Raw genomic sequence first — 23,156 nt, 5'->3', positions numbered from 1 at the left:
GAAATAAAAACAATACCTCATCTCGTGGGTGGGGTTATAGCTTTTCTCATTGCAAGGCTAGAAAAGGTGTTGATGAAGGCTAAAGGGGCTCAGGGCATGCTGTCAATCTATAGTTAAGTACAGTCCACTATACAAACTTATTATTATTATAAGAAATACTAAGTTCAACCAAATGAGAGCATCTTGAAGATCCCATCTAATTGCTGATGCATTACTGGCCTCTAGTGGTGGACAGCAATATCAGTGTAATAAACTGAGTAAACAGCAATAATGCTGAAATAGAGGCTCTTAGACAACTGTGGTGTTCTCTGTAAGTAAATTATATGACACTTGACAGGGCCAGTGTTTATAAAGTCACTTCAACATTGACTCAACTCCGCGCTAAAGACTACTGCCTCTAATGAGGATAATCACCCCGGCAGAATTCCTCTCATTTCCATCAGATAATTACACATTAGAGTCACATGAGACTGAGGGAGGAGAGATAAATTCAGTGATTGGAAATTCAGTTAAAATAACCATCAGTCTCAGAGCAGCCTCTCCTGCAGTCTGTCGTGGTCGAGTTCAAAATTGTGGAACATTAAACTGAAACATAATATCTGGATGTGGGTCTACAAACTGAATACTTCATGTCTAATGTAAGATCAAATGGTCAGCTATACATACAAAAGACATGCATGCAAATTACAATATGCTGGTATACAAAAGTTCCCCTCTTCAATTAATGTTTTTGATCACAGAAAATCACAGAAGAGTGATCAAATGTAACCTGGAGGTCACTTGAATTGGTGACTGAATTGAAAAATGTGCAGCCAGTATGCAAATGAAAAGACAATCAGTGGTGATTAAAGCACAATAACTTTATTTACGACGTACAGCGACTTTGCTCTTGTAGTCATTTGAAAATGCATGGATTGGATATTCTCATTTCTTCTGCTGTACTAGAGCGTCGTCCCTCACAACATCGAATGGGTCAATTTCCTTGATGATCCGCTCAGCAATAACCATGTTGTTTGCTGAAAGCATCCTTCGAGACATCAAATCGAACGGTCCCCCTAAATAGCCAAACAAAGCCTTCATTTAAAGGGATTTCACCAAAAAACGAATCCTGCTTTTAATACTTATAACCTTCTCATTCATTTATTTAAATTTGTAAGACTTTGCACTCAGTTTACTGCTGCATAATCACTTGATGGTCTGTGATCAGATCTGAAAGCATACACACCCTTAACATCCAGTACTATTCCTCCGGCTTCTCGGACTATGACCACTCCAGCAGCAATGTCCCAGAGGTGGATCCCAATCTCAAAGAAGGCCTCCGACGCCCCCGACGCCACCAGACACATGTTAGTGGCAGCTGTCCCCGACCCACGGAGCCTGTCAGGACACACCAGTTGGAGATGAATGAGTTAGGGCTGTCAACCGATTAATATATATATATTCTTGTCCATGATAATGTTGATTAATCGCAAATTAATCGCACATTTGTCATCTGTTCAAAATGTACCTTAAAGGGAGATTTGTCAAGTATTCAATACTCTTATCAACATGGGAGTGGATAAATATGCTGCTTTATGCAAATGTATGTATATATCTATTATTGAAAATCTATTAACAACACAAAACAATGACAAATATTGTCCAGAAACCCTCACAGGTACTGCATTTAGCATAAACAAATATGCTCTAATCATAACATGGCAAACTGCAGCCCAACAGGCAACAACAGCTGTCAGTGTGTCAGTGTGCTGACTTGACTATGACTTGCCCCAAACTGCATGTGATTATCATAAAGTGGGCATGTCTGTAAAGGCGAGACTCGTGGGTACCCATAGAACCCATTTTCATTCACATATCTTGAGGTCAGAGGTCAAGGGATCCCTTTAAGCGGTTTTTCCTCACCAAAATTTAGTGTAACTTTGGATCGTTATTAAGCCTCCTTTGCGACAAGCTAGTATGACATGGTTGGTACTAATGGATTCTTTAGGTTTTAGGTTTTAGCCTGGCTAAAACCTCCGAAAGCTTGATTGTCTTAACTCAATTTTAACAAAAACAATCTAATCATGAGTCAGCGTATGCATTTCAAGACCACTCACCCATGAACTGGGATGCAGAGGATCTTCTGCATGGTGCCGAAGATCTTACTCACTGTCTCCTTCCTCCTGTCAGTTCCATGCTCACAGATGATAATGGACTTGTTGATATCTGCAATGACAGCATGCCAAAGGGGTTAATGTCATGTATAATTACAGGTGTGACGGTGACTGTAAAGGTGCACACACACACACGCTCATACATACAGAACCAGTCAAAAGTCCTCCAGATTGAATGCGTGTAACCTTTTTAATCCAGAGGATTCTGCTTGAATGCTTCATTATATTCTTAGAAAAATGTGTAACCTCGAGGTCCTTGAAGTGAAAGTGATGATTGTGTGTGGGTATTTCTCCACATATTAAATTTCAAAAGCAAGGCAAAGGATGGCACACATTTATGGTCACTGCAAAGCTCAATTTGTGCACTTTCTTTCATTTTCAAATATGCAAAATAGTCACACACGAGTATGATATGATATGCACAGAAATATGACCGTATTACCTTTTACGTCGGACACCTGAATCTGCTCATCATCGCAGAAAGCTCCGTGTCCCTTCCGTGCTTTATACATCTTGTCTTCCAAGCAGCTGTACACCACACCGAACTCCAACTGAAAACAGACGGCGCTCTTTCAGCTTTGGCATAAACAAGTATGGATGAAGTACTTTTATTGACTGTTGTGTGATTTCACATACCTCCTTATCGACGGCAAAGGCAATCGACACAGCCACGAACGGGAATCTGTGAAGAAGTAGTTTCGTGTGCATCAGATCAGAGTGTGTGTGATTACATAGCCAAGTCTTACCCTGTGCATCTATGAATAGGTATTTTAAAAGAAGCATTTCATAAATGATGGTAATTCCTTGAAGGAGGATGAAGATCGCTAGGGGTCAACTGCAAATTATGCAGTTTGTCAATAAGATTCAGGTTTTCACTCTGTTCATCTCAGAGTTTTTATACACATATCTTGAGGTCAGAGGTCAAGGGACCCCTTTGAAAATGGCCTTGCCTGTTTTTCCTCGCCAAAATGTACCCTAACTTTGGAGCGTTATTTAGCTTCCTTCCCGACAAGCTAAGATGACATGATTGGTACCAATCGATTCCTTAAGACTGAAAGACAGAGTAGCGGCCGGCCCCGTTGGCGGGCTGTCGGATTTTTAAGAGGTTAATAGTCTATTGCTATTGCACATTTTGCTATTGTACATAGTATGTTATTGTTATTCAATGTTTATATTTCATATTTTCTAAGCTAGTTGTAGTAGTCTGGTATATTTATAATGTATTCTAATATACTCTTTATATTGTGTATATTATAGATATGTATCTCTAGTTTTGATATGTATATTAACTGTGTATTTACTGCTCCTGTACATTCTCTGGATAACCTGCTGCTGTCACACAAGAATGTCTCAATTTGGGATCAATAAAGTCCATCCATCCATCCACTATAGTAAAAGATCAATACCTGACGTCCGTGTATCGATACAATATCGCCACGCAAAATAACGCGATGCTATGCCGTATCGATTTTTTCCCCATCTGTCCACCAATGAGGTTATGTTTTTGGTCTGGTTTGTTTGTTTGTTTGTCAGCAGGATTACGGGAAAAGTACCAGCCCGATTTTCATGAAAGTTGGTGGAAAGGTGTAGCATGGGCCAAGGAAGAACCCATTAAAGTCTCACTTTCGTTAACACTGCGAGTTAAGACATGGCCTTGGCGAAGTCTGCGTTCTCCGAGTGCCCTTTTGGTTAAATACTGTGAATATCTGGTGCCATGCAATAAAACCTTTATTTAATTTAAAGGACAAAATACACTTCTAATGCGTCTTGTATTGACACAGCTGTTGAGTTTGTCCTGTTTGGTTTGATCAGCTTGAAGTAAATACATTAACACAACAATCTTACCCATGAACAAAGTTTGTGGTGCCGTCCACCGGGTCTATGATCCATGTGGGTTTATCAGTCAAGACAATCTGAACCCCGCTTGCAACTGACTCTTCTCCAATGAAACTGCAGCACAGAAGATCCAATAACAAATATCAAGATACCGTATGAACCAAACAGTACAAAGATTCATATACAGGTGTGTACAGTATGTCTCACCAGTGTGCATCTCCAAATTGTTCTTTAAGAGACCCGATGATGATTTTCTCCACCCTCTGGTCAGTCTTAGTGACAAGGTCTACAGAGCAGCTCTTTGTCTGGACCTTTATTTCATCCTCCCCGGCTTTTCTAATTACCTATACAGCGGAACATCATTGACACATGCTTAGGGATCATGAGGATAAAATAGGGCATATTTTGATCATCACAATATCTTCCAAAATATTCAAACCCCAGAGGAGAAAAGACACTCAGAGAAGGCTCTTACGTACCGCTCCAGCTGCTCTTGCCACTTGAACAGCAAAGTCATATGCATTTTGCCATTTGTCACTCATTATGCTTGTATGGGGGCTGGGCTTACTGTAAAATGAATAAAACCTGTAAAAAAAAAAAAGTAGTCAGCATGTGTGGCATAAAAGGTGTAACGGTGACGCCCCGTCTCTGAGGCACCAAATACTTCTAATCCTGCATGCTTAGCACACACCTCTTTCAACAGAGTGAGTTACGCAACACGTCTTCCGCAGCTGGCATCTATCTGCCTGTCCTGCGTTGTATTAAATCAACACCAGGGACAACTGGTTTTTACACTTTAAAATGTGAAGAATCAGTGATGTTGGCGAGGGCATAGGTTTATTTTCAGAAGTGGGTGGGGCACAAAAAAGTCTCACATAAATGAATAAAAATGAAATGCATGTGAATGCCATTTCTTGCATTTTATATTTTGCGATTTAAAAGGCAGCACTTTATTGTGAAATTTGTCATAGCATGCTTTACAGATTAGTGGCAGTCTCAGTGGTGGAAGACATATTCAGATCCTTTACTTAATACCACTCCGTGAAAGTACTCCACGATAAGTAAACTTCCTGCATTCAAAACTATTATCATCAAAATGAACTTGAAGTATGAAAAGTAAAAGTACTCATTCTGCAGTAAAATGTAATAAATGATGTTTCTGGGTTAATATTACTGCTGAATTGATGTGTATGTTGCATGTTACTGCTGTAGATGTTTTTAACTCCTTTATATACTGTTGTTTAATCGACAGCAGTGCATCATATTTTATAAGATCATCATCATGTTTGTAGCATCGCTGTTCTGTGAGAAACCTGTTTTCAGCTTTGTGGCGATGCATTTTGCAGCTGATCCAAAAGGCTTTTTAAATTGTTTATTTAGCTTAAAAAGTAAAAGCATTTTATCAACCCAGAAAGGATTTTTTTTCTCTCCACTGAACAGGAAGGGGATGCAAAATTGTAATCTGAAAAGTAACTAAAGCTGTAGTAGAGTAAAAAGTATAATATTTGCCTCTGAGATGTAGTAGAGTAGCAGTATACAGTTATAGAAGAGGAAATAGTAGTTGCTGCTTTATGAGAAATCCACCCTAATAAAGAGTTTTTGGTTATAAGTTACACAATAATGACAAAACGTTAGAGTTATTAGACAATCATCCATCCACTCAGCACACACCTGTACACCTTTTATGCACATATCATCCATGCAACGCTATAGAATGAAAGGAAATCTTACCTGGTGAAGTCAGGTGGGCAGGCTGTCAAAGGTCCTAGATGCTACTGCGTCTTCTTTAGAAAAGCGTAACATTAAGTTCCCTAACTGGAGAGATGAAGCAACTTGAAAAAAAAAAAAAGTTGGCATGACAGAGTGGGAAAAGTACTAGCACCGCCCTCATGTCTTTCTTCATAGCAAACCTCAATAACATTCTGTCCGTCTGTGAAGGCAGACCTGCAACAACATGATGTGCAGTACATCAAGTGCCTCAATGTAAGCAAGTGGAAAATTTTGGATTCAGGAAGACACACCCTGCTCTGTCACATATTTACATGCCATTGCTGACATGACAAGTAATTAAATACAGAACAGTGCAGCAAGTAAAATCCCATACTAAAACTCATAAATTAGATCCGCTGAGGTGAAAATCATACTTGTTTTCGGAGAAATAAGTGCACATTCCAGCTCCTGACTTCGTTTTAACATGGGATTTGGCATGACAAACAAAAGCTCCTGTCAGTTTCACATTTCCTGACAGCTTTCCCTTCATGTCCTCTTATTGTATTCCACCAGTTGGAAATACTTTGAACGGTCCCTTGGTGAATCAGCATATGTGTGCATGCATGCCCGTTTATCACTGTGCACGTCTTGGCAATGTCCTCATGAACTGAATCAAAGTATAAGCTGCAGATACACAGATGTGTCTGTATCTGTATTTATACTAGGGCTGTCAAACTGAACGTGATAATAACGCAAATTAGTTTTAACGCCACTAATTTCTTTAACGCATTAACGCAACTTGTGATTTTTAGGTTGTAGCGGGCTCAGTTTTAAAGCTAGAGGGGGAACCAGTAAACTGGGGAAACTCTCGTGAGATCGTTAAGGTTAGGCATTGATCTTGAAGAGTTAAGGTTAGGATAGGTTGTTGGGCAGCAAGTCTCGCAAGAGTTTTTGCAGATCTCAGATCAGATTTTGCAAAATGGGAGTTACCCTCTAGACACGACTGGAAAAAAGGAATCCATCGATATCAACCATGTCATACTAGCTTGTCGCAAAGGAGGATAAATAACTCTCCAAACTTCAGCTAAATTTTGGCGAGGAAAAACTGTCATGGCCATTTTCAAAGGGGTCCCTTGACCTCTGACCTCCAGATATGTGAATGAAAATGGGTTCTATGGGTACCCACGAGTCTCCCCTTTACAGACATGCCCACTTTATGATAATCACATGCAGTTTGGGGCAAGTCATAGTCAAGTCAGCACACTGACACACTGACAGCTGTTGTTGTCTGTTGGGCTGCAGTTTGCCATGTTATGATTTGAGCATATTGTTTTATGCTAAATGCAGTACCTGTGAGGGTTTCAGGACAATATATGTCATTGTTTTGTGTTAATTGATTTCCAGTAATAAATATATCCATACATTTGTATAAAGCAAGCATATTTGCCCACTCCCATGTTGATAAGAGTATTAAATACTTGACAAATCTCCCTTTAAGGTACATTTTGAACAGTTAAAAAATGTGTGATTAATATGTGATTAATCGTGATTAAATATTTAAATCAATTGACAGCCCTTCTGTATACGTTTATCATAACTAGCGAGCGGTTATCACACCTCACTGTAAGGTGAGGTAACTTAAATGCTAATTAATTATCCTCCCCTGTGAGAGAATCAGGAGCTACTGCAGGGTACAAATATAAAATAGCAATGCTATAATAGGGGTTAAAAGCAGTGTAATTAAGTCTAGGATACCACAGACACAGTATATGTGCAATTTTACCTCTCTCTTTAACTCAAATGCATGCTGCACTTAAGCCCAGAGGGAATGTAAAAACACTATTCTCTAAAATTGAGAAGCAACTTCTCGTAAAAAAAACACCAAAAGTTGCGTCACAGGAAGTCATACGTTGCTGCAAGACGGATTGATCAATTAGTGGTAAATGTTACCAATTCTCTATAAAATTACATTATGCCCTTTTACCTGAAATGTGACGATAATGATGATATGTGGCTCATTTAAAAAGGGCAACAACACTTGACCCTGGTGAACTATAAGTGAATCTGTTTACAGCTTTTGTGTTACTGAGGAGACATCAAAATATGCATCAGGTTCTACATTGTCTAATCCCCTTTTGTTTGTGTTCGTAGGTTTTTTTCCGGGGCTCGTTCAGACATGATGTTTCTCACCGCCCCGTCTCGCATGACTCAATTTATAGCTTTTGACAGTTTGCTATTGCATGAGCAAAGACAGGATGAGTACTAAAGCGAATGTTGCAGGATCATCGTGTGCTAACAGTTTTGTTCCACCACTACTTCTCTGCTACGACGACAGGAAACATCCTCCTATACAAGTTGCTGCATTCACGAGAAATCCTGATTCACAAGCTTTGCAGCTAAAATAAACAACAGATCAGTATGTGGTATCATGAAGAGGGGGTTTGTTGAAAGTTTGTTTGACCGGGAGCAGCGGGAGAGCAGTTGTCACCCCGTTGTCCCTGTTGTGCACTAAATATAAGGCGCTCTCTAAAATGTTGGGAGACAGGCTGAGAGAAGTGATAGGACAAGCAAAACAAATACATCAGTCCTGCTGTCTCCCTGGCAGGTCTGGTATGAATAATTTATCCAGGATGACGGATGTTTTGGATGTTCGGCTCCCTGGAATCACAGCTGTAACTGAAGCCTGCCATGATGCTGAAGTTGCTGAAGGTCAATGGAGCACCATGAAATATGAGTGGGAGCTTCAGACATGATGTTTCCTGTCTAGGGTTCTTTATACGTCTCTTTTGAGTTTTGACTTCTGCAGCTATTTGGTCATGAAGTATTGAAAATTTTGACCTGATGGTGGAGCTAGAGGAAAAGTCACCAAAGTTTGTCTGCACCAAATATGATGTGAATTTATCCAGGAGTTGTTGAGACATGTAACTATAAAGCAAGGAATGTCTGTCTGTCTGTCTGTCCTTCTGTGTGTTCTTCGCTGTAACACATAACAGTGAGTGCAACATTTTGGCCTGTTACTTTTAAGTCTCAGAAACAAAATTATTTTTTCCCTGGATTTTGTTGGTCCAGACGAATCTATCCTTAATAAGCCGTCTAGACTGATTACATGTCATTTTGAATTTTGTCCAAGTCTGATTTTTTTGTTACTCTTCCTACAAATTGTGAGCACTCACCACCAAATTTGGTACAGAACATCTCTGAACCAAGCAAGAAATGGTTACCGTTTTGAATTTTTGATGTTCCATCCAGTTGTGCTACATCTGGCCCTCAAAGTTAGCTCAAATGCTGTGAGAAGGGCTTATATTACAAAAACGTGTCTTATCTCCTGAACGCTTGGTGCTATTGCGACCATATTTGGTGGACATGTTTAAATTAGGTCTGTTAATCGATTCAAATAGTTAATCGCGATTAATCGCAAATTAATCCCACATTTTTTATCAGTTCAAAATCTACCTTAAAAGGGAGATTTGTCAAGTATTTAATACTCTTATCAACATGGGAGTGGACAAATATGCTGCTTTACGCAAATGTATGTATATATTTATTATTGGAAATCAATTAACAACATAAAACAACGACAAATATTATCCAGAAACCCTCACAGGTACTGCATTTAGCATAAAAAATATGCTAAAATCATAACATGGCAAACTCAAGCCCAACACGCAACAACAGCTGTCAGTGTGTCAGTGTGCTGACTTGACTATATCTTGCCCCAAAACTGCATGTGATTATCATAAAGTGGGCATGTCTGTAAAGGGGAGACTCGTGGGTACCCATAGAACTCATTTTCATTCACATATCTTGAGGTCAGAGGTCAAGGGACCGCTTTGAAAATGGCCATGACAGTTTTTCCTTACCAAAATGTATCTAGCGTGGCTAAAATAAACAAATGCATAATAATATGATGGAGGATGAAGCCAAAGGCAGAGCCAAAAAGACATACTGGGGGTATACAAACAAAACTGAAAAGCTGACAGAAAGCTAACATTGTTCAAAAACGTCTACAAAGCCTGACTCACACATCTCCATTGGGATGTAGCAGGAAAAACAGCCTCGGCAGCTTTTCAAAGAAACAATGGTTGGTACTTCCTAACAGCAACCAGGACATAACAATACAAGGACTTGGTTAATAAAACTCTGGAAACAATAAAGAAACGCTAAAAGAATCAAAAGACGGGGAACCGACAACATGAGCAGGTGTTGGTGTAAAGGTGGAGTTGACGGAGGAGGACTTGGCGTTCAGCTGGCTGACTCTGGAAATCATTCCCAACACTGGTGATTACGTATGAACCCCCCGCTGCAGACTAACACGGACCATTGATTTCTGAGGAGGGGGCCGCGGTAGTATAGGACGTGGGTTTGCTCAAGTAAAGTGTTTTAAAACCATTTGTTAGTCATCAGCAAACACAAGCTGGAAAAAACAGAGACAACAGTCCTCGGAGAGGGAAACTCGGAGCTATTTCATAGAGCACATCAGCCCGGGGGGCAGTCCACCGCTCTGCATGTGCAGTAACTGCAGCCCTGACTGAAAGGGCAGGGGAAATGCAGCAGAGACTTTTACATGGTGTAATGGCTGTGAATGCTTTTATCTCTCTACTAAATCACAACGGTAGCAGTCAGTCTGTTTTTTTTCGAGTGTTTTATAGAGTGTCAGAGGTCTGTTTTCTATTCATTTGGTTTCCTCTTTGCCACGAGAGACTCTTTCTTTCTTCATATTTTCTACTTTATAAGGAGAAAAAACAGTTTATCAGTTTTTCTAGGTCGGAGCAAATAAGGACGTCTCTTTATGTAGTGAACACACGGCTGATACAGGCCACCGTCACGGTGTCAGGAAGGTGTTTAGGAGGCCTTGCTGGAGATTGAATACAGGGGAATTTTCCATTCTGCAATGTAGCTCTAGATAATATCAGATTTCAGAAGATAAGGGGTGGTGTAGCAGCTTTTGTTTCCTCACAGTGAAGAGAGCATGGGAGCGGTCTCGGCAGATTTCATTGCGTTGTTTTTTTTCTTGCCTTCGGTGTTTGGGGATGGTTTACTTAAGAATTTCAGAGGGAACAAGTCACAACACCGAACCCCCATATTTAGTCGAAGAAATTCAGCATTCTTCTGCACAAACGTTCGCAAGCAGGTTTTACTTCTGTTGATAGTCTTCAGTTTACGAGTATAGCCAACATGTGGATGCATGCTGACACCTGTCTCTCCGCGGGGCTTTAACGCCACGCATTTATCCAGCTGGGCGTGAGCAGGAGATATTTATAGAGCTCTTTATTTCGCTGCCTTCATTACATCCTTACAAAACACACTTAAAGGAACAGTGTGTAGGATTAAGTGACATCTAGAGGTGTGGTTGCAGACTGAAGCTTCTCCCGTGTGCCAAGCATGTCGGGGAACTACGGTGGCTGACGCGAAAAAAAGGGCAAATAGGCCTTTCTAGAGTCCAGTTGTCACTGCGTTAAGTGTGTACGTATGTGGGAAGTGAGTGGTGAAATAAGAGAGAGAGAGAGTGGCAGCAAATGCGTGTGAGCGAACAAGTAAGCTACTGGAGCAGAAGACAGTTAGTTTAGCTTTGAGAATATCAAGTGAATGTACAGGGGAAGTTGCAGTTTATAACGAAATAAATGGTGCAGCTCCTCCAGACCAACAGAGATTTCCCGTGTCTTGTTATTATGAGTATGTTGTAGTCTTATTGTGTATGTTATGCTATTGTTTTTACTGTGGACTTTATGTTGTCCTCATGTCTGGAGCACTGGACCAAACAAATTCCCCGTGTGGGATAATAAAGTTGATCTGAATCTGTATCTTAACGGGACGTTCGTACTCGCCAAGATGTTTCCTCACCCATAAAATCTCATGAACCCACATGACCAGCGGGCCCGTCCTCTCTCCCTACTTGCTTCAGCATTCCCTTCATCCAGAGCAAGTACTTGTGGCGACATGTTTACTTCCGTGTATATTCCGTATCACAGCAACTAGACACAACCAACGCAACTCAGCTGAAAAAGCGCTGCGCCCCCAGAGCGGAGTTTTCAGAGGAGCACCTATCATTTTCAGCTGGGAATAAACGCTTTGGAGGACACGGCCCCTTATCGACTCCGGCCCAAGCAGGAAAAGTTAACACAGTGGTTTGTCCGTTCTGGGCTACTGTAGAAACATGGTGGCCGACTCCATGAAGAAGACCCGCTCCCTATGTAGATATAAACGGCTCATTCTAAGGTAACAAAAACACAATTATTATTATTAGGTGATTATACACTAAAGAAAACATACTTATTAATATTATATTAAATTTCTGCCAATAGATCCCCCCCCTAGTGTTACACACTGGTTGTAGAGGCTAAGTCAAGCTTTAAGCCACTAAGGTGTTGCACCGGGCTCACCTGATTGACGCGCTGAGTAACGTTACCGTGTATAATCAAAGTCGGAAACACACTTTATACTTTAACACTCCATTGGTTTATTTTTTCTATGCAGCTTATCCATTAACTCGATTACACGTTCACTCCAATAGCAACAAACAAACAAGTTACTACTGCAGCAACGTGCTGCCTCGGCGGTCAAAAACTTACCTACTTATACATTTATACCCAGGAGACCTGATACACCATCTGGCTCCTACACTGATCCTTTAATATTAAAACACTTTTAACACATTTTCAAGAACACCCTCTGTGTTTTGGACTTAATTAAGAAGTTATACAGTACAGTAGTTATGTGTAGACGTGTGTTTGGTGTAGTGCAAACTAGTGATGGCACTGAAATGAATTTACTTACTGTGTAAACAAATGTATCTTTAAATAAATTTAACTAGATACAATAACCTAAGATAAAATCACACCTAGAAAATCAAAATTATTGGTCAAAACATGATTATATACTAAAATTACTGCTATGGTGTTATATGGAGGTACTTTATCAATGAAATGATTTTGTTCTGATCTCTTGATTGTCCAAATAAATATAAATAATACAAAATAACTAAAAACAAGTGTGTATTAGGACACAGGCATAATTACTGACTAAACAAGCTACAACACAATACAAAATCTCAATCTGTGAATGGCTAAGTGCAGAAGCACAACAATAAAGAAAACAGAAAGAAGGCTGAAAGTCTTAAACGCTGACTAACAAACTTCAGAGGATAGTTCTTCAGAGGTAAGTTTATCGTTTTGGTTCTTAAGGCAAAGACGGAATCGTGACTTGTTAAATACAAAACAGTCGGGTAATTAAATAACTGTTAAGCTGGTAGAGGAGATGATGAAACTTTACTAGCCATCTGTGTCGTCCCTGCCGACGTGAAACTCTGTTATCTCCTTAGCGATGCGTTCTGCTATTGCTTTGCTGCTGGCGATGATCAGCCTCCGAGACATCAGATCAAACGGTCCACCTGGATGAAAGAGAAAAGACAAAGTAAGCATAGCTGTAATAAAGCTGAGCTTCACATCTTTTTGTTACAAGACAGTATAAAATAAAAGGAAATAAAATAAAAAATAAATAAATAAAATATATTATAATAAAAAAATAGTCCGCGATATGGCCAAAATCTTCTATCCCAATATATGTAATTTCATATCTCGATAACTATAAATGTTGCAAGTTTTTTCTTAATTCAATAAATAAATAATCTATATGAAATAACCACATGGTAAAGCCTAATTTCGTATACTCCTGTGTGAATTAAATACTTAAAAAAATGGTGTTTTCTCACTTAATTAAGAACTTTAGTGCAAAATAAACACAACAGTTTCAAGTGAAATTAGAGAGGAAAAATGAACAAATACTTCCAGCTATACACTGACTATGTTAACATGCTTGCTCAAGATGTTATTGTAAGCAGTTAAACCACAAAGCAAAGATGATGCAGCATCTAATGTGGCCTTTAGAAAGATTCACCTCACTGTTGTTGGTCTGCAATGACTGAGCACGTTCATTTTGAGATGCTCGTGTTTATAAGAACAATTGCTAAGTACTAAGCCAGTCACAAGGGGGAAAACGGTTATAAATTAGATGGTGAAGGCGTGGGTGATGAATTTCCAAGATCATGATCCCACTCATTTTAAAATTCTACACTCTGCAGGATCAGATTTTAAGCGCGGAGAGCTGATCAGTGAGTTATAACCTTCAGTTCAAGGAGGAAAGGCTGTGCTGGACGGAAGTCTTCGCTATACATGCTACAAGTTTCGTCCACACATACATGCACTCCTCCGTTCGTTACTTTTATATAGGAAGGAAGTCTGTTAGCAGAAATAAAGAATGTGTTTAATCTTTTAAAGCAATGTCATTATCAACTGTGCAGGTTTGACTTGACGAGCAGCTTCCATATCATCCTAAATCAGCTGTTACGTCAGTGACAGTGTTGCCCAAATGTAACACTAAATTTCTCAAAAACCCGCTGCTTCCTGTTTCAAGTAAGCCACCACATGCCCTGCTCTCCATCTCTGACTGCGTTTCACAGGCATTTGTGAGCAGAAAGAGGCATAAAAACCAATAACAACGAGAATTAGTAACAATCTCAATAATTCATAAAATATTAATAACTTATGTTGTGTTTGCGCTGAAATAACAGCAGCCCGTTCTCTCTGCTGTGAAGCAATGATCCCCTTCAGCAGTTTCTCCACAAGTCAATCACCCTGCTGAGCTGCTTCCTTCATTTCATCCAGTGACTCAGCAGCAGCCTCTGAAAAGTTTAGTAAAACAGCTCAAGTCTTCTCAGTGACTCACCTGAAATGTCCATGATAACTCCTCCAGCTTCGGTAACAACCGCTGCCCCTCCAGCCATGTCCCAGCAGTGGATGCCCATGTGGTAGTAAGCATCAGCCGATCCGCACGCTACCAGGCACATGTTGACAGCTGCGCTGCCCGGGGAGCGGATACTGTGGATGGAAATGGGATTTTCTGCTCTGCATTTGATGGCACGTGACAAACTCTTAACCTCCAGATGGTTTAGTGAAAGTTTAGTGTGTGTTTGTGAATGTTTTAAGTTATAATCCTTAAGATTTTCATGGATTCAAACCCTGTATGCAATACTATTCATGTTTGGCATGCATTTGGTATTTACGTTCTATCATTATCTATTACATTTTACTACTTTTTAGAAAGATTAAAGGTGCAGTGTGTAGGATTTGGCGGCATCTAGCGGGGAGGTTGCAGATTGCAACCAACCGAAACTTCTCCTGTGTGCCAAGAGTTTACGAGAACTATGGTGGTTGACGCAAAAACACAAATGTCCCTCTCTAGAGCCAGTGTTTGGTTTGTTCGTTCTGGGTAGAAATATGGCAGCCGGTTCCGTGAAGAGGACCCGCTCCGTATGTAGATATAAACGGCTCATTCTGAGGTAATGAAAACACAGCCACTCTTATTTTCAGGTGATTATACACTAAAGAAAACATACTTATTAATATCATATTCCATTTCTGTCACTAGATCCCTCTAAATGCTACACACTGTTCCTCTAAGAAAAAGAGAAAAGTTTATTTGCCATTATTTGATAGTGGCATGTCATGACTCATGTGGTACACACCCTAACCCTTAGGCTACAAGGGAGTCCCTCTATATAGTACTTTCACATGTTAGTGGCAGTCTGCCGTTCCCACGCAAAGAAGGATTCACAGGAAACAATGCATGCATGTAATCCAACGCTACTATTTCTACTTTTATCTCACTGATATCAGCCTCACTGTTTACTGTTCACTCCCCTACAGATGCATCAGAGCTGTACAATGTTACTGCAAATAAAAATCCTACTGCTGCTTCACATTAAAAGTATGTCCCATTGGGGAAATATGGGGGGGTCCTTTATACAGGAATCCAGGGAAGTATCGGAAGTAAACAAGTTGCCATTACTGCAGTGACGTCTCCCTATAATACATACATAACACATGATTGAATGCAAGCTGTCCTAAAAGAAGTGTACAATTTTCTACTTTTATCTTGCATTTCTATGTAACAACGGTGTCTAGAAGATCGGGAAGAACCTGCCTAATATGTTGAAACAAGTACTGTCAGCTAAGATAACACTGCTTAGCTAGCGTACCTAATGTTAGTGGACTAGGGCACTCATTTTTAAATCCATTTTAAATACATACTCAACTCTGTTTATTATCTACATTGACCATTTATGCAGGTTAATACGAGCAACCACGGATGCATTCAGTTGAAAATCACCAGTTAACACGGTTAGGAGACACTGACTCACTAAGAATTGCCACCGCAGTGAAGGCGGCGCCGCTAGATTGCGGAACACACAAAGCGGTCGGCGGATTCGTCTATAGTGAAGCAGCCACAGGAAACACAACATATCAGTTACCCAGATTAGCGCTGACCACAGTCATTCATTGAAAAAGTGTCTACAAACATTTAGGGCTGTCCTCAACCAAAGAAATTCTTAGTGGATTAACACTCATACGATTTTGTCGACTAATCGATTAGTTGATTTTATCGACAGATCTGTGAAACTGAGTTTCTCCACAAAGAATCACACAAAAGCTCCACTTTAAATCTTGTTTACCAGAATTATGCTCATAAGTTTCTTATAAATAAATCATCCAGCATAAAAAAAGCATAAAAAAATGACTAATAGACTAAAGAAATCTTAGTTGACTAAGACCAAAACGACTGAGAAGTCGACTAAGAGGGGGCAGACCTAATGACAATTGGTTTACATTTTTTTAAAAGTACTTAAAAGTGACGCAGCCACAGAGAGCTGAAGGCTGCACACCTCAAACCTCAAATTACAGTGTGCTGCTATTGTGTGGAAAACTACTGGCACACAGCGTGCAACGTATAATCAGATTGTGGTCGCAATTATTTCTTCTTTATCAAAACAACATGACCTTGTTTGTCCGCATTGTAAACAGATACACCATTCTCTCTTCTGTTGTATGTCTGATAAAGTAGCTGCTCGAGGAGTGTTTGCTGAAGTACTGATCACGGGAGTCATCAGATCAACCAGGACTGAAATGTTAATGGAATAGTCTGGGTGTTTTGAAGTGGGGTTATTTTTGAAAAATATCTAATTGCAATTAACGGCTTCAGTTCCCCGTCGGAAACATAGACTTAATAGTTGTTTCATGGCAAGGTTAACTGGTCAAACTATTCTAAATATATCGTACACTTAAACTGATATTGATTTTTTTTAGGTGGACCTTTCTTTTAGGATGTTAAAAGCCGCCCCGTCCACAGCAGTACATTGCTTTGCGCTGGTAACTCCTGTCTGCTTCTCCAAACTGGAGGCATGCCGACCGTCATCTACTGTAGGTAATGCACTGACTGTGGATAAGTACCTCATACAACCCCACTTCAAAACACCCAAACTATCCCTTTAAGGATTATAACTTGTGCAAAAGCGTATATTTACCCGTGCACAGGGATGGTGAGGATGGTCCTGATGTTGGCCATCATTGTTTTGAAATGCTCAGGATCCTTTTTGAAGCCCATTTCTGTCAGTACCAGAGATTGGCTAATGTCTAGTGTGAAAAACACAGAAAAAAATGACAGTTTACTCCTCAGAAAACACAGAATCACAGTTAGAAATGTACAACTTCTGTCTCTAAGGATTCACGGTGTAGAGCTGCTACAAGCAGAGAATCTGGCTGTGACGCTGCCTCCACCTGGTGGATTTGTTAAGAAATGCAATACTGAAGCATGATGTGATTATTGATATTTACCCTCTTGTCCAGACACTTTGATTGGCTCTCCATTGCAGAATGCTCCTTTCCCTTTCCGTGCTGTGTACATTTTGTCCTCGATGCAGCTGTAGACAATCCCGAACTCTATCTGAGACGGCACAGAAAACAGCAGAAGAGAGCCACAGCTATATAAAAAGAGAAAACTACTGTACTATGCATCAGAAATTCACTGGGTTATTGGGGCAATTACTATCTTAACGTTTCTTTTAATTAAGATGTTACAGTGTCAAAAAACATGAGATTCACGAACAATAAAACATACCACTTTCTTCACAGTGAAGCCAATTGATACAGACACAAATGGGAACCTGCACAAAAGAAATTTACAATATAAAAAAAGCATTCCTTTAATGAACTCCCTTTAGGTTTAAGCTCAGAGGAATCAATTTCTATTATCAGTTCAGTTTCATCTACGTCGTCTAATTATCCCTGACAGAGAGGACAATCCAAGAGAGAACCTAATTAAAAGATAAAAATAGATAAGGAGCGACAAAGATAAAACAACTCCAGTGCTCTATTGGGTTTCTCAATGGTTTATACAGTATTAAAATGAAGGCAGTACCTGTGAACAAAGTTGGTGGTACCATCAATCGGGTCGATGATCCAAGTGGGATCGTCAGTTAGAACGCTGGGAGCACCTGCTGCTACCGACTCCTCACCTATGAAGCTTCAAAATCAGACAGAAACAAAACAACAACTTTTATGCATCATACCAGTGTAACCTCAGCTGTAAAAACAATTATACTATTGCACTTGATACTGTTTACCTGCTGTGTTGAAGATTCACCATCTTCATGGTGGATATTTGACAGACAGATTCCAGCATTTTAAGAATGATTATATTTAATTTTGACTACTTTTAGTCCAACAAAAATAAATAAATCAACTAATGAATAAAAGGATTCCGTATTTCACAACTAGAATGTACTTTAGGTAGTGTAGAGAAAGCTTTGCAGCCGCATTAAGATGTTCACATTTATAGTCTATTGAATAAATTAAATGTTTAAAATCCAAATTATTTTAACATTTAGATTTTTGATGTCTCATTATTTGATTTTTGTCTGTTTTTTGTGGCTCATGACATCAGTATTTCCAAATTCTTGCCAACAGCCCTGCCTGGATTAGTGATGAGAGCAAGAGTGTGAACATGCTTCAAGATACATCCAAAGTATAGAAAACTATCATCCACATTACAAACAAAACAAGCAAAGTGAAATTAGTTAAATGCAGCATTCAACTAGAGATCATGTTGCGAACCAGCAGCGACGCCCAATCGGGCCAGAGGTATAAAGTGGGGCACCAACGGCCTCTTCCCGACTTCCTACCCCCCTACTTCCTGCGCCTTTGCTCGGACCACGCCCATCTTCAAACTCAAACTTAATTTTGATCTCAACTACACACTGACTGCATCTTATACGATTGCGACGCTATCGCGGTGACAACATCTGTCCACAGACAGAAATATAAACACCTGGAATAGTACTCAAAACCGCCTCTGTGGTAGTTCCAGCTACAGTAGGCGTCCGCAGGACCACATTTTGCCATGATGACAAACACACATACACACACAAAAATATTTGTGACTTTAGTGAACAGATCAGATTTTTACTAACAGTAAAATAGCTCAGGACTGAAAATGAGAATAACTGCCATGTAATAAATCCTGTATTTTAAGGTGCTCTATACGATATCCAGAGAATTAATATAGCAGCAAACAACTATTTTGCTATGTAAAGATATAGAGGAGTAATGTCTACCTGAGCAGAGAATGTAGTCGCTCTCCCTCTGAGTGTGTTGTAATTCAAGTTTCTCCTCGTTTGGTCAACATGGTCGAGCCGGTTGCACAAGCTGTTAGTGAATGTGAGCTTGCCCCACTGTCTAGTTTACGGCTGTCGCTCTGCACTGCTCTCATACCGCGGTTATAGTTGATAACACCGTTCCAACCGACGCCATCGTTGCGGATGTATTTAGCACCATGTTAAGAGCCGTTGAGAGGCAACAGAAATGCTCCCAATCCCGTATTTAGCCCCTTTAAGTGTAGCATATTAAGAGGTGAAGAAAAGTAGCCTACAGACTGATTCTTCGAAATCGACCTTCATTTTGATCACAACTACAGACATGTTTTGTGACTGCATGTTACACAGTTGCGATGCGGTGACAAAGTCTGTCCGAAGACAGAAATATAAACACCTGGCAACTCACACACAAAGTCGCAAAGTGAAATACCAGCATTGCTGTCGCAGCTGGAAATAATGTAACATTAAAAATAGCATGAAAATAAGAACCAAACTTTGAGAGACTGAATATAAATACACTGTCAAATGTCCTGCAGCACTTTCAACCAGTTCATAAACCACCTCTCATGTCTCTCTGGTTAAATACCTGTGAGTCGGGTACTTTTCCTTGATGGAGGATATAATGAGCTGTTCTACTTTCTGGTCCGTCTCGGTCACCAGGTCAACCGGTGAGCTCTTGTGCATGACGGCGATGTCCTTCTGGAGCGCCTCGCGGATCATCTGGCAGACGCACAACAATGACAAACTCAGCAAAGGGATTTTGTGGATGACTGACTACATCTGCTACTTTAATTAAACTTAACGCGTTGTGTGTTATGGCTACATACTGTTGGCTATGATGGGTCAGAGATGATTAGGTGCAAGTCTTTATTGTGTTTATTACACATTACTGTAACTTTACAAAGGGTATGTAGATAACTTTATTCTTTAAACCAAAGAAACTGAATTAGTAACTTTTTTTTTTAAATGGCAGTTATTGACTATATTTCACATCAACATTCTTCAAACCCTTTAAGGCGAGATATAAGGATGCAGATTTACCTCACTGTTTCAGATATTATTTTGTGAACAACTCTCAATTACATAATTACCGAACCAGACAGGTTGAGAAGCTTCATCTTCCCGTGTGTAAAACATCCTGTGGTCAGTTATCTTATGGAACGAAAATGTCCATTTAATGGTTTCCTCTGTGTCGTTGTGTTTGTATAAAAACAGACTTAGAAATGCGCTGCTGATGTCTTTGTATTTTTTTCGTTTGTTTGAAATTTACTCCTACATTTTACACTCTATATTTTTGTATGTGAAATGTTTTGAACACTAATATTTAAAATGTACTGGTGAATTTGTACAGTAATATTTGTACCTAGTGTATGTCCTTTAGGTGTGTTTTTTATATAAGGTTTCTACCAATCCCTCACATGTATTTTACTGTCTGTGTATATGTGAAACAAATAAATAAATAAAAGTCTCAATATAATATAGCTAGATGACAATTTAACTTGCCGTAGTCACATTGATAACATAAAAAAGAAACTTCTTGTAAACCCTTGTTTTTGTTTTAAGAAAAGCTTTCTCTTTGCAGCAAGAAAAAGTCTTAATCAGTCTAAATAACTTGCTTAACATGACATTAGATCTCTCTAACTGATTGTGGATCTCACTTTTTTTATTGTATCTTGTATTATAAGTTACTACTGCTGTGAAACGGAGTATACTTAGTTTGTACTGACAAGTATACAGAATAGTCTAAGTATACTTGGCTTATACTGACACGTATACAGAATAGTCTAAGTATACTTGGCTTATACTGACAAGTATACAGAAAAGTCTAAGTAAACTTGGCTTATACTGACAAGTATACAGAAAAGTCTAAGTAAACTTGGCTTATACTGACAAGTATACAGAATAGTCTAAGTAAACTTGGCTTATACTTACAAGTATACAAAAAAAGTCTAAGTAAACTTGGCTTTTACTGACAAGTATACAGAATAGTCTAAGTAAACTTAGGTTATACTGTCAAGTATACAGACTAGTCTAAGTATACAGAAAAGTCTATGTAAACTTGGCTTATACTGACAAGTATACAAAAAAGTCTAAGTATACTTGGCGTATACTGACAAGTATACAGACTAGTCTAAGTATACAGAATAGTCTAAGTAAACTTGGCTTATACTGTCAAGTATACAGACTAGTCTAAGTATACAGAAAAGTCTAAGTAAACTTGGCTTATACTGACAAGTATACAAAAAAGTCTAAGTATACTTGGCGTATACTGAGAAGTATACCAAAAAAAAGTCTATATAAGTGAATGCAAAACTTAAACAAAGTGATTTCCAGACCATAGCATTAATAAAGAAGCAATAACATCAGTATTTACTCACCTTTCCAGCCTGTTTGGTGACCTCCACACAGTGATCCATGCACTCCTGCCAGGGATCACTCATCTTGATGTAGGATGAGGAGTTTATAATGTTATATTCCCAGATAGTTACAGGTTGTAACCTTAGGTTCCTGTTGGGGGAAAGCAACACTGAATGTTAGCTCACATGTTAAAGTAGTAGTTAGATAAGACAGATGAGATACTGGCTGGAAAAACTGATAAAGAAGCAGCTGAATTAGCTCTCTATGCTAGCTCGCTTTTACACCAATAAACTGACATGTAACGGCTAAAAAACTCAAATTAAAGGTTTAGTAAGGCAGCACATATATAATATCTTAATTAACGCTGTAATAAACTACAATAATAGGCGTTTCAATAGGTTAAAACTAGCTCAACCCACCTCCAGAGACAAACTGACTTCTTCTGTGTTGACTTTTAGCTAGCTTATGGAAGGGCGGGACTAGAGGTAAATCTCTCGCTCTGATTGGTCAATACATTTCACCCGGATGTGAATTCGACGTTCTCATTGGCTCACACGGCTGTCATTTCTGGGAAACTGATAAGGCTACTTTTTAGTGATGGGAATTCCACCTCTTTTTAGTGATCCAGATCTTTTGGCTCAGCTCACCAAGAAGAATCGGTTCTTTCGGCTCCTAAACGGCTCTTCATTTTACTTCACTTCTGCCTTTTATAATTCAGCCAAATTTAGCTTTAGCTGTTTTGACCTATGATTAGTATGTGTGCACATATATCACTTAAATTATTCAATATGATTAAACTAAACCTTATAATTTCCAGAATACCGTAATATTACATGCTGCTTCGTTTCCGACTGTCACTCATCTTGTCTGCTATTCGCGCACTGCACCTCAGCGCAACGCATCGCACCGCAAAGCAACGCACCGCAAAGCAACGCACCGCAAAGCAACGCACCGCAAAGCAACGAACTGCAAACCACCGCAACGCACCGCACCGCAACGCAACGCAACGCACCGCAATGCAACGCAACTCACCGCACCGCAGAGCAATGCAGAGCAAAAAAAACGTCTCTCGGACGGGAGCCGGCTCTTATCGTTCACACATCCTTTCCATCAGGTGACTTTTCTAGCTGTGCAGCAGTCAGAAATATAGTTTGTGGAAAGATTTGTAAATAGAGCTCAAAGAAATGACGATAAACCTCGACACAGTTCAAGACGACCAAGTTCAGACAATTTCAAATTTTGAACAAAACAAAAAAATAAATATTACAACTATTTAACTTTTATTCATTAACATTTATCTGCAAATCCACACAGCAGCAAAGCCAAAAAACTGCTGATTATTTCACTTAATCTTAATGTAAGTTCATATACTGTATGACACATTATTTACATCAACTTGTTTGTGTTTTTTAGGGCGTTACAAATAAACCCTTATAGTGCTGTAGGTATACATGGTGTTAATGTGAATTTATGCATATTGTGTGTCTTACATTAAAAGGTTTGGGTGCCACCAGCTTAGATATAACAAACATAGAAACCCAGAAGGTGGCAGCAGCAGCACTGTCCAGGATCTGATGCACGGTTACATTGGCTGCCTTGTGTGGAGACTTTTATTG

General features: G+C 39.5%; 2 protein-coding genes across 3 annotated transcripts; both read right to left on the bottom strand.

Annotated features, from left to right (window-relative positions):
* Positions 1–839: 839 nt before the first annotated feature.
* Positions 840–5,866, bottom strand: LOC119480655 (inositol monophosphatase 1-like). Its single transcript, XM_037757142.1, has 9 exons — positions 5,721–5,866; positions 4,469–4,574; positions 4,197–4,333; positions 3,999–4,103; positions 2,790–2,835; positions 2,596–2,704; positions 2,097–2,205; positions 1,226–1,377; positions 840–1,055 (listed from the first exon to the last, which is right to left on the bottom strand). The coding sequence occupies exons 2-9, from the start codon at positions 4,529–4,531 to the stop codon at positions 925–927; spliced, it is 852 nt and encodes a 283-aa protein (XP_037613070.1). The 5' UTR covers positions 4,532–4,574; positions 5,721–5,866; the 3' UTR covers positions 840–924.
* Positions 5,867–12,136: 6,270 nt separating this feature from the next.
* Positions 12,137–22,078, bottom strand: LOC119480656 (inositol monophosphatase 1-like). 2 transcript variants are annotated; one of them, XM_037757143.1, is made up of 9 exons: positions 21,960–22,078; positions 21,561–21,690; positions 19,769–19,902; positions 17,949–18,053; positions 17,649–17,694; positions 17,366–17,474; positions 17,056–17,164; positions 14,421–14,572; positions 12,137–13,086 (listed from the first exon to the last, which is right to left on the bottom strand). In XM_037757143.1, exons 2-9 carry the CDS (start codon positions 21,621–21,623, stop codon positions 12,968–12,970), a joined length of 837 nt encoding a protein of 278 aa, XP_037613071.1. In that variant the 5' UTR covers positions 21,624–21,690; positions 21,960–22,078; the 3' UTR covers positions 12,137–12,967. The 2 variants fall into 2 exon arrangements, with proteins under 2 accessions (XP_037613071.1, XP_037613072.1); XM_037757144.1 differs by lacking the exon at positions 21,960–22,078 and adding an exon at positions 21,857–21,946 and having other exon boundaries at positions 21,561–21,693.
* Between the last annotated feature and the right edge of the window lie 1,078 nt (positions 22,079–23,156).

This window comes from Sebastes umbrosus, chromosome 21 (genome assembly GCF_015220745.1).
Source record: "Sebastes umbrosus isolate fSebUmb1 chromosome 21, fSebUmb1.pri, whole genome shotgun sequence".
In the NCBI taxonomy this organism is placed as follows: domain Eukaryota; kingdom Metazoa; phylum Chordata; class Actinopteri; order Perciformes; family Sebastidae; genus Sebastes; species Sebastes umbrosus.
This window is presented reverse-complemented; position numbering and strand designations above follow the sequence as displayed.

What these genes read in the sequence shown, in the direction of transcription:
- LOC119480655 (XM_037757142.1), bottom strand. Translation starts at nt 4,531, where the DNA reads ATGAGTGACAAATGGCAAAATGCATATGACTTTGCTGTTCAAGTGGCA. An exon ending in CCTTTGCCGTCGATAAGGAG is followed by an intron (nt 2,705 to 2,789) that starts GTATGTGAAATC and finishes GTCTGTTTTCAG; the next exon opens with TTGGAGTTCGGTGTGGTGTA. An exon ending in TCAGGTGTCCGACGTAAAAG is followed by an intron (nt 2,206 to 2,595) that starts GTAATACGGTCA and finishes CTGTCATTGCAG; the next exon opens with ATATCAACAAGTCCATTATC.
- LOC119480656 (XM_037757143.1), bottom strand. Translation starts at nt 21,623, where the DNA reads ATGAGTGATCCCTGGCAGGAGTGCATGGATCACTGTGTGGAGGTCACC. An exon ending in ACCACCAACTTTGTTCACAG is followed by an intron (nt 17,695 to 17,948) that starts GTACTGCCTTCA and finishes TCTTTTGTGCAG; the next exon opens with GTTCCCATTTGTGTCTGTAT. An exon ending in CAAAGTGTCTGGACAAGAGG is followed by an intron (nt 17,165 to 17,365) that starts GTAAATATCAAT and finishes TTTTCACACTAG; the next exon opens with ACATTAGCCAATCTCTGGTA.